At 43.8% G+C, this 11,919-nt stretch overlaps 1 protein-coding gene across 4 annotated transcripts in view; it reads right to left on the reverse strand.

Annotated features, from left to right (window-relative positions):
* Positions 1-11,919, reverse strand: part of Pomt2 (protein-O-mannosyltransferase 2) — a 41,108-nt gene that overhangs the window by 28,306 nt on the left and 883 nt on the right. For all 4 annotated transcript variants that reach the window (XR_003950038.1, XR_003950039.1, XM_011244088.3 and 1 more), the window contains exons 2-4: positions 4,478-4,562; positions 2,837-2,941; positions 329-437 (exon numbers count right to left, since the gene is read on the reverse strand). Coding sequence is in view for 2 of the 4 variants with exons in the window: in XM_011244088.3 (XP_011242390.2) it covers positions 329-437; positions 2,837-2,941; positions 4,478-4,562 (299 nt within the window). In the remaining 2 variants the exon portion in view is untranslated. The remainder of the gene's footprint in view (positions 1-328; positions 438-2,836; positions 2,942-4,477; positions 4,563-11,919) is intronic.

An 11,919-nucleotide genomic window follows, 5' to 3' on the forward strand; every position in this document is an offset into this window, starting at 1 on the left:
CCACATAGAAGCTGAGCAGGCATGGCACCCACATGTAATCCCAGTACACAGGAGGTGGAGACAGAAGACACTCAGGGGAAGGTGGTTAATAAGACTCACTAGAGCTGGTGAGCTCTAAAGTAGAAAGCAACTGAAGAAGACAACTGTCAACTTCATGTCAACACACACACACACACCACCTAAGTGTTACTAGTCATAATATATTTTACCCAATCCTAAAGTTAACTGAGAACTGGATACACAGACGTGACACTTGACTGTACTGATTTCCAACCACCCACATGGTGTGACAGTCCATTCCTAAAACATATGGCATAAGACAACTTACCAAAGGTGAGAAGGGCAGCGGTGAGCAGTGCTGCTGGGAAGGACTTGGACAGATCCAGTACGGTGAGGTAGGCAAAGGGGATCAGCCAGGAACCCAGGAAAGCACAGAACTATATATAGGAGGAAGAGAAGCTGTCAAATAACCAGCTCATCTGGTATGTTAGTGTCTAAGATAGAGGACCCAGTCAAAAGCATGATCTAGGTGATTTGAAGACACCTTGGAGTATGCAAGGGTAGTGTCATAGTATAGAATTACATGACAGTTGGTATGCCCCCTCAGAACTGGCATGAAATCAATGACATTTACAGGAAGAATCAGGCTCCCCATCACTGCCAGGTGCATCCTAGCTCAACACCCCCATCAGTGCAATGCGAAAAGCTGGAGCTCCTACCTCACAGGCTCAGGCTGAGGAGTAAACAGGTTCAAGGCTTACTAATGCAGAAAATGCCTGACCAACACTAGTGTCTAGCATAAAGCCATGGGTGTAAGCTAAGGCATACCTCTTTGAGGCATCTTAATATTTTTGAGATTTCTGTTATTCTTGTAATATTTCCCCTGATTCTTTACTTTGGGGATACCAGAAACCACATGCAGCTGACATGATCCTTTGTCCTCTTATCACTCTGAGCTCCAAACCTAATGTCTAGAATGATTTAAGGACCCTGAAGCCAGGTGTCCTGGATACAGCCCAATCTCCAGTGGGTACTCCCTTGCTTAACCCATAATGTCAAAATACAATTGGATAACACTGCAGTTCCCCCCAGCTCCCCCCTCCCCCACTCTGTGTTCTCATCCTTTAAAAAGGTTGTACAATCTCCATTTGGGGATGCAGTTCAGATCGTGAACTAGCCACCTCCCTGAACGCTGAGAAAATAAAGCTTTTAATTTGAAGCTTCCATATCTGAAATGAGTTTTCTTGGCTTCCACCCCAAACCCAACAATAGTTCAGGAACATAGATCAACAATGAACTTCTATGGAGTGCAATCAAAGAATTCTTTGCATTCTGAAATCACTTCACACTCTGAAAGACACCAGCCTTCCTCATCTCTTCAAAATCTTTCATGGAATCATGATTTCTATAGAAGCCAGGTGTGGTGGCGCATGTCTTTAATCCCAGCACTTGGGAGTTAGAGGCAGGAGAATTTCTGAGTTTAAGGCCAGCCTGGTCCACAGAGTGAGTTCCAGGACAGCCAGGGCTACACAGAGAAACCCTGCCCACCCCACCCCCCAAAAAAGAAAGAAAAAAAAGAAAAAAATTCTATAGAAATCTACATATGCCTGCTTTCTTGGTTCAGCCATGTCAAACTTACAGAAAGTGACAACTCCCAGGGCCACAGTTAAAGTGCCAACAAAATGAACCTGCAGATACTTGACCAGAAGACCACACATCTGAAGTTTTGGCAAAGCACTGGAACTCAGGGTAGTGAATATTTTCCACACCAATGTCCTTCCTGGTTCCCCCAGGATGTATTTTGATTTGGGCAAGATGACTGGTTAACACCGGTTATCCACAGCTGGGGGATTTGGGAATTTTGTTTGTTTTCTTTTAATTAACTTCGTCTGCCCATCAGTAGTAAACAGACAAGTCCAGGGTAAGGAGAAACTCTTCCTTTTGGGCCATCATCTTTGTAAAGTTAATGTGCCCTAGAGGGAAGAGAACAGATCCAACTGTCTGTCCTTTTCATTTCTACAAGTCCATGGTGAACATTTTATATACTCTGTGGTGTTCAACAGTCATTAGGAAGAAAGAATTTCTTGAGAAATCTGGGTGTGGTGGCACAAGCCTTTAATCCCAGCACATGAGAGACAGAGACAGGCAGATCTCTGAGTTTGAGGCCAGCCTGATCTACATAGTGAGTTTCAGGACAGCTTGAATTACATAGCGAGACCCTTTATCCAAAATAAAATAAAATAAAATAAAAAATCCCTTGAGAGTATGGACTGAGGGGCAGGGGCAGGACACCCGTTTAATAAGGCAGGAAGGACTGTACAGATCATCCCATGATTAGCACAGAGACTAATCTGACTTGTGAAAGCCAAGTGGTCTGACACGCCAGGCTGGAGGCCAGCTTTCACAGGCCTCATTAGGTTGTTCCCAGGGAGTTGAGTGCTTAGGTTCTGCCATGTTCCATTAAGCTGATGCTTGGAATCAGGGCACAGAGGGACTGGAACAGGCACGCAACCGCCCTGAGAGTGAGATTCTATGCGCCCGACCTCCAATGTAAGGGAGGAAATAGGAATCTGGAGACAGTATGGGGACGCCACAGCTGAAGGGAAAGCTGGCAGAGGTGTGCGACGCAAGCATGGGATGACAGGTTACTGTGTGCATGGCTCCATGCTATCTGTGGCCTCCCTTTCTTTCCTTCCTTCCCAACTCTTCCAGATTTCTATTTAAGGGAGTGGGTTCAATCACTGTCTGTCCTCACTTCCCTGAAGTCCCTCCATCTCCACTCTGAGTGGGTGTGGCCCTGGAGATTAGTCAGTGTGTATAAAGCAGGAAGCCTTACTCCTCTCATTCCCATGTAGCTGTGGTGCTCGTATCTGTCCCCAGGCTTCTGGAACAGAAAGGTACCATCATACCCGCTCAGGTAGCCAGCAAGACCGATCAGCATCTGAGGAGAGAGGAGTGAAGGAAAGATGACGTGTTTAGATCAAAAGACTCCTCAGTCCCTGTGCTCTGTATGCATAGCCTTCAGTTCCCTTGACAACTGGCCACATAAGTATCAATGCGACATGTCCTGCAGCTGCCACCCAGTAAATGATCTTTTGTCTAAAGAGCTTGAAACAAACCCTTTCTTGTGCCACAGCTAAATTCTTGGGACTAGTGTAGACTGAACGTTTAAGGAGGAAAACACACTCCATAGTTCGAAGGGCCAGATCAGTGAGGAGCTCCTCCATGCGCATCTCTCTCTCTCTCTCTCTCTCTCTCTCTCTCTCTCTCTCTCTCTCTCTCTCTCTCTCTCCCTCCCTCCCTCCACCCCCCCTCCTTCTCTTTTGTTATGAAATGAAGCATGATAGCTTTCTCAGGAAAGGGACTGGGCAGATTGACTCCTGGAGACTGGCCTTCTACTAAAATGATATGAGGCTCCTAATCACAAAGAAGGGGGGGGGGGGAGAGAGGAGGGCAGGGAGTGGCCAAAGAGCTACACAGGAGGAGTAAGGGACTGAAAGCAGAAAGAGAATGCAGAAACAGGCATTTCTCCAGAGAGGAAGAAGTGGGGGAAGGGGAGGGGAGGGGAGGGGAGGGGAGGGGAGGGGAGGGGAGGGGAGGGGAGGGGACCAGTGTTCCCTTTGGCAGCGTAGAGTTGCAATAATAACTGTTTTACCCAGCTGCTCTGAGCTTCACAGGTCCAGACACAACTGCTTGTTTCTGTCCTTAATATGCAGACAGGAAGAAGTGTGTTTTTTCTGCCCTTTCCTAGGCTTAGAACCTATACCTCCTCCCATAGCAATTTTGTTCGCTGTCCCTACCCTAGGTGCTCACCCTTGCTTGGGCCAACTCTCCTCAATTCCCCCTAGCCTTCCATTCCCCTAGCCTTGACCCCAAGCTCTGAGTCTTTAGTTAGAAGAAAGGCTTTTGTGAATCCATTTGTCTTCTCAGGAGAAGTTGTTAAAATATTAAAAATTACATGGTAGAATTTCTAACTATAAAATGTTAGAAGAACAGGTCAATATGTATGTTGGAAAAATTTAATTTTTATAGTTTAAGTTTCTCTAAGGCATATTTCCTTATGTAGTATATTATACTGTTTTCTTTTATAAAATTGAAAAAAGTTGCATAACATAATGATCTTAAAAGTGGTTTTAAATATATCTACAAGACTGTATGATCATCACTACTATGTCATTCTAGAACACTGCATCACCCTGAGAAGAAAACTCCTGTATCAGAACATCACTCTTCTACATGGGTGAATAACACACTGCTAATAAGAACTGACTGCATTTGTGTCTTCATCCATCAGTTGATGGATGCTCTTCTCCATTTCTGAGCCCAGAGAACCCCTAAAAACACCAAAGATGTTCTATCTGAGTAGAAATCTGAGGAAATTCTGAAGTCTAAAAATGAAGTCCGAACCTAACACTTGGCTCCAGTTCTTAGAAGCCGTTTGCCCACATAAGAGATTGTCAGTTACCACACTGCTTACCTTTCCCAGTGGTGGATGCACATCAAAGAAAAAGGTGCGGTTAATATAGTAACTTCCCATTTTTCCAAAGTGAGTCTCATCCCAACTAAAGGAAAAACATAAAGTTTTAATAAATCATAGTTAAAGTTACAATTAAAACCAAAGGCCATGAGTTTCAAGCAGGTAATATTCAAGTTGGCTTAAAAATAAAAGCTTACTTACTGATAAGTGGATATTAGCCCAGAAACTTAGAATACCCAAGACATAAGATACAATTTTCAAAACACATGAAACTCAAGAAGAACAAAGACCAAAGTGTGAACACTTTGCCCCATCTTAGAATTGGGAACAAAACACCCATGGAAGGAGTTATAGAGACAAAGTTTGGAGCTGTGATGAAAGGATGGACCATCTAAAGACTGCCATACCCGGGGATCCATCCCATAATCAGCCTCCAAACATGACAACATTGCATACACTAGCAAGATTTTGCTGAAAGGACCCTGATATAGCTGTCTCTTGTGAGACTATGCCAGGACCTAGCAAACACAGAAGTGGATGCTCACAGCAGCTATTGGATGGATCACAGGGCCTCCAATGGAGGAGCTAGAGAAAGTACCCAAGGAGCTAAAGGGATCTGCAACCCTATAGGTGGAACAACAATATGAACTAACCAGTACCCCCCGGAGCTCGTGTCTCTAGCTGCATATGTATCAGAAGATGGCCTAGTTGACCATCAGTGGAAAGAGAGGCCCATTGGTATTGCAAACTTTATATGCCTCAGTACGGGGGAATACCAGGGCCAAGAAGTGGGAGTGGGTGGGTAGGGGAGTTGGGGGAGGGGGCTCTGGGGGACTTTTGGGATAGCATTGGAAATGTAAATGAAGAAAATAGCTAATTAAAAAGTAATAATAAATAAATAAATAAATAAATAAATAAATAAAAGCTTTGACACAGTGGTTTGAGGAAAAGCTTTGAGCTGGCTATCAGCCTAGATTTCAATAAAGGAAAAAGTTAACAAATATTTACCCACTAGTTACCACATATAAAGTTAAATATATTCTTCTTTTGTGTCTTGAGTTCCTATCAATTTATTTGAAAGTAGCTGTGTTTTCCTATAACATGAAAAGGTTTTGTACAGCAATTTCTTCCCAGTCTGGTAAAGTACTCTGAGACCCTCTGTTCTTAGAATGCACAATGCTATACTGCCAGGCTATTGGTTAGAGCCTTTAGTGCAAGATTATCACAGAAGAGTCAGGGGTTGCCCATCAACCTGCTGACTCTGATCTGGCTGACCCGTTATGATGACCAGCTATCTACAAAAGCCAAATTTCCTCACTAAGAGCATTACTAAACCCTATGCCTATCCCATGTTATTTTGCAAGTACATATGTGAATTGTATTTAACTTTCTGACCCAATGTGAAGTCTTGGTCTGCCATACAGCCACATCAGCTTTTTCATGCACAGAGGGTTTACAAAGCAGCCACACCATGGCAAAGCTGGCCTATTTAATATTTTCTTTCTGTAGCTCAAAAGAAGGGTTGCTTTCCAGTGACTATGCCCCAGGTCAGCCTCCAGAACAGTCATCACTTCCGTATCACGTAGTCATGCTTTCCCAAAGAATGTTTAGGTCTCATTTATTATTTTAAATCCACTGGATCCAGTAGATGGGCAGGAGACTAAAGCTACTACATTAGCCAAGGACACAATGAAGTACCGACAGTAACATGGTGATGTTAAAGAGAAAATTCAGAGTAGAGTAAGCAAAAGAGACCAAAGAAAGGAGAGCTATCCGCAGCTCCATCAGCTACTAATGTTGTGACATGAAACAACAGTGCTCTTCATGCCCCTCCCAGGAGGTATTAGGGTTCAACTCAGATAACATACAGAGAGGACTTAGAAATTCTATCACACATACTGGACAATGAACTTTCCCAATATTTTCTGTCAGCCTTGAAGTCTTTATACTTCAAACATTTCTCAAATAAAATCAATAGTAACATATACATTTCTTCTTGGATTTTACTACTTGTGTCAGAAAAGGCAGTTCTCCATGGCTCTCTCAGGCTCTTACAGCCCGGAGAGTATGTCAAGAATGCGAGGGCCTGGCTCATCTGTACTCACGCCTTTCTGTGCCATGCCTAATAAATTCCACTGTCATTGATTTAGGACTTTCTCTTCTACTAGCACCCATAAAACAACAGCAAGTTAAATTCTTAGTTTACAAACAAGCTAAAACATATCTAAGACCTTGTCAAGGAGGGGCCCAACATAGGCTGATGACGTGCCTAGCTTTCTGAACGAAAAGGGATAGGGCTGAGTCAGATACAAATACAAGAGAAGACATCCTGGAACCTGGTGGTAAATGTTCTTACCCAAATGAAGCAGTGGGCAGCAGGAGTAGAAACTGCTCCTCTGTTCTACTTATTAAAGAAGCTTGAGGACCTGACTGTGGATACCCAGCAACCATGTAAAACGCAGGTATGGCAGAGTGCCCTTTATCACAGCATTGAGTATGCAGGGACAAGATCCCAGGAGCCCAATGGCCTGCCAGCTCCGAATTCAGAGAGAGCTCATCTCTCAAAAAATGAGTGGAGACAGACAAAGGAAGATATTCAATATCAACCTCTATATGTGAACACACACACACACAAGTGAACAGGCAAACACATACCCATTAAGTACTGCTAGAATACTAAGCTAGTCACTAGGATAGCAGTGCCACCTGCTGAACACAAGATACTAAACACACTCTTAAAAAGCCAGTTATTAACTTCTGTTGAAAGAGTGCATTACCCCACCAAACCCTCAGAGTTCCTTCCATTTCCTCTTTAGAAGAGATTATCTTGGAGTTTAGAACAAACGGCTCAGGAGGCTTCTCTGTTCTACATAAAGCAGCAGGTGTCCCTTTGGGAAAAACTATTACCTAGTCCACTCCCTGAAACACAGTTACCAGGTCAGTGGGGCCCATGACACAGACCTTCCTTACAATGCCAGTACCTAGTCCTCTGGGGGTTAAAATGCTATCCACTGGGTAGCAGAAGCCGCTCTGACCTACAGACAACTGTGCTGGATAGTTCTGTTGTTGTTGCCATTGTTTTTTTTTAATGTGTATTGGTGTTTGTCTTGTATATATGATTGTGTGAGGGAGTGGGATGCCCTGGAACTTGAGTTACAGACACTAGTGGTTGCTGAGAATTGAACCCAGGTCCTTTGGAAGTGCAGTCAATGCTCTTAACCACCAAGCCATCTTTCTAGCCCTATGTTGGACAGTTTTATTTATTTATTTTTTAATATTTTTATTACATATTTTCCTCAATTACATTTCCAATGCTATCCCAAAAGTCCCCCATACCCTCCCCCCTACTTTCCTACCCACCCATTCCCATTTTTTTTGGCCCTGGCATTCCCCTGTACTGGGGCATATACAGTTTGCATGTCCAATGGGCCTCTCTTTCCAGTGATGGCCGACTAGGCCATCTTTTGATACATATGCAGCTAGAGTCAAGAGCTCCGGGGTACTGGTTAGTTCATAATGTTGTTCCATCTATAGGGTTGCAGATCCCTTTAGCTCCTTGGGTACTTTCTCTAGCTCCTCCATTGGGAGCCCTGTGATCCATCCAATAGCTGACTGTGAGCATCCACTTCTGTGTTTGCTAGGCCCCGGCATAGAGACAGCTACATCTGGGTCCTTTCAACAAAATCTTGCTAGTGTATGCAATGGTGTCAGCGTTTGGAAGCTGATTATGGGATGGATCCCTGGATATGGCAGTCTCTAGATGGTCCATCCTTTCGTTGGACAGTTTTATGTCAGCTTGACACAAACTAAAGCCAACTAAGAACCTCCGTTAGGAAAATGACTTCAGATGATCAGGCTGTAGGCAATTCTGTAGCACATTTTTTAATTAGTGATTGATGTGAGAGGGTCCAACCCATTGTGGGTGGTGCCATCCCTGGGCTAGTGGCCTTAGGTTCTATAAGAAAACAGAGTGAGCAAGCCATGAGGAGGAAGTCAGTAAGCAGCACCCCCTCCATGACCTCTGCATCAGCTCCTGTCTCCAGGTTCCTGCCCTGTTTGAGTTCCTGTCCTGACTTCCTTTGATAATGAACAGTGATATGGAAGTATAAGCCAAATAAACTCTTTCCACCCCGAGTTGGCTTGGATATGGTGTTTCATCTCAGCAATAGCAAACCTAAGTAAGATAACTCTGGCTGGCTGGCTGCAATCAGAGTTGAAGGGTCTGACAAACCAATTGAAAGACTATGTACTGAGAAACTCATGCTCTCAGCGAAGTGGAAACTGTCTGTCCACTGATGGAGTAGTCTGGATTACTCATGCAGATACCCATCACAAAGGATGTACTCTGATATGACTAGTTAGAGGTTCCTAATCAAGCCTACACTATCCAGCTGCTTATATTGTTCCAGTGGAGAAACAAATATGGTGGCATGAACTGACTGAGCATAAATTTTAAAGGACTATGGGTCTCTGAAGCAGAAGCCACCATGGTATACCAGACTCCTGCCAAAAGCTGGCCACTTGCTTTGCATAGGACATTGACTACCTGCTCCTAAGAAGCTCTGTGCATCAGGACTCTGTTCCCAGCTGAGGCTCTCACCAGTATTTCACTGCTGCTGTTGCCTTCTCGGGTTACAGAAAGGCTGAGGCTCTGGTTCCATGACTCTGGAGAAACCACTGTGATCTTTAAACTTAATGTCCTCTTATTAGCTTTCCAAACCATCTAAGTGTGACAGTGGCACACCTTTTTGTCACATTAGTCATGTAACAATGAGCCAACAGTCAAGGTAATAAACATGTAACCCATGTTCCCATCATCAATAAACAGCTGATATTGCCAAGCATTGAACTTTTCCTCAGAAACTTTCCCTCCATCACCTTCTCCTGGCCTACACACTTTAAAAAAGCAACCTTGTCCTAATGTAGTCATCCCCAGAAAAAGTCATCTCCTCATGACTACCAACTGGGTAATAATCAGGAAAAGGGAGAGGAGCTATATCAAGTTACTCAGACACACTTAGGTTTCCATGACCATGGTATGTCTTTCTTCTTAGTGACACCCTAGATCAGCAGAGAAGGGTAAGGGAAGATGACAATACTCATATTTAATTCTAGATTCATCTCCTGTATTGTCTTACTGGAGTCAGATGGCCTACAGTTTGATAAACACAATACTTGGCTAAGTACAAGTCTCACACAATGCCACCCGTGTCAGAGACATAATAGGTCTTTACAATGCCCATAGTAAAAAGGTCTAGATAGAAATAGGGTACAACAGGAGAAAAGGCAAACAGAAACTGGTGTGGCACACACTACCTTCCTGGGCAGAGTTGTAGGAATGAAACAACCCTGAAGAAGAAAGACATTAGAGCACTAGAGATATAATACAGTGAATGGAAACATTAATTCTCTCTTTCTCCTCTAATTCTAACCCCAAAGCCAGATAAGATTCAGATGGGCCACCTAAGACAAGTGGCAGCTTATGATGGTAACAACCTGTGGCTGCAAACAGAACTCATGAACATCGACATGGACAGTCTTAAGCTACTCTTGATGTAGCTGATGACATCAGCACCAACTCTCAAAAAACAGCTCACTGGTACACTTGCTAATGCACTGATGGTACAACTTTCTCTCATTGATACACTCTATAGAATGTATCATATATGAGTCTCTAAAGTACTAGGGACCTGAGCTATGCCCATACAATCATGGAGGCTCAACCACTCCATAATACTGCCTTTGAGACTTAACCAAATCAATGCAGTGGTGGTCTACATCACAGTGAGTGATGGTCCACATAAAACTGAACTGAATGACCTGCATCTCTTCAGGTAATGTGTTAGTATTTAAGGAATAGACATGGGATGTGCATTTTAATTACCGCCAATGATACCAAAGATCAGAATCAATCGAAACTGCTTTGCACAGGTCATAACTGGTAGACTGTTCTTAGACTATATTCATACTGCTGGCCCCTCATCAGGACTTATTTGTAAGAGGCTGAGTCCAGGGCCCATCACCCCCCTGCTTGGAGTTTCATTGACAGCAGCCGTAATTAAATCATATGAGACAAACTGAACAGATGTGGTTTCTGCCTCTGTCAGCCATGCTGATCTGAGTAGCTAATAGAGTTGTGGATTAACATGAAACATCTGCCAGAAACCAAGGCAATGCATGATGGAGGGGTAATAAAGCCAATTGGGAGAGAAAGCCCTTCATCAATGTCCTGGACAGCCAGGCAGTGGTGGTGCACGCCTTTAGTCCCAGCACTTGGGAGGCAGAGGCAGGCGGATTTCTGAGTTTGAGGCCAGCCTGGTCTGCAAAGTGAGTTCCAGGATAGCCAGGGCTATACAGAGAAACCCTGTCTCAAAAAACAAAACAAAACAAAAAACAATTCTCTCTTTCTCCTCTAAGTCTAACCCCAAAGCCAGATAAGATTCAGACGGGCCACCTAAGACAAGTGGCAGCTGATGATGGACAACCACACGTGCCAAGAATGTACCTAGGATGCCCTAACTGCATTTGACCTGGGCCATTTCTTAGGGCTGTGCTTGCAATAAGAGATATGGCAATGTCTCCTATGAGAACAGAGCTAATTAAGGCTTGTGAGTGTTAAAATAGATTTCCCAAACTCGTTAGTCCTTGGCCATTATGTAACCCACTGTGGGTACACCTATCTCTTTGGGATACAGTCATGTATAGTAGGATTTGACAGGGGGTGGAAGAACCTAACTCTAAAGGTGCTGATATTCATTCCCCTTCCTGTGATTACGCCTTTGTGTTTAACCCAGTAGTTACAGCTCCCAACAGTCATAAAATGCACCTAATTTATTAATTAGCTTCACAGTAATTTATTAGTTTCCTATAGGAGCAGCCCTGTCAGTGTGTTTGCTTGCTCTTGAGTAAGATCCACTTGTGACACCTTCTATGCTAAGTTTCTGTTTGGTGATATAGAGAAGATAAAACATCCCTTCCAGCTAAAGATCAAGTAACTCTGTGAGCTTGGGAAATGGAATTGAACCAAGCCTCAAGCCACCATCTGTATCATACAAAGTAAGGCCTAGAAAATAATTCTCACAGGATAACACCAGACCTGTTGCTCAGAATCTGTGCCGCCATCTCCCGATACCCAAACTATCCTTACTCTATAGGAATCTTTTTCTTTGAAAATCACGCTTTGGGAAAATTATGTTCTACGAATTTACTAATTTCTCAGCCAAGTTCAAAGAACCTCTGAGTATCACCATTTTAAAGCCAGGTGACTAGAAGACATGAGGACAACTCCTGCAAACTCCGAGTGTGGGACCCCCACCAGGGCAAACCTATTCTCCGAGGTTTGACACACCGGAAAGCTTTCCCCAGCCACCCCCTACTCCCCTCGAAATACAACTGAGTTTCTCTACCGCCAAGGACCTGTCGTGCCTCCGATGAATCCCGCC

This window comes from Mus musculus, chromosome 12, assembly GCF_000001635.26.
Source record: "Mus musculus strain C57BL/6J chromosome 12, GRCm38.p6 C57BL/6J".
Classification (NCBI taxonomy): Eukaryota; Metazoa; Chordata; class Mammalia; order Rodentia; family Muridae; genus Mus; species Mus musculus.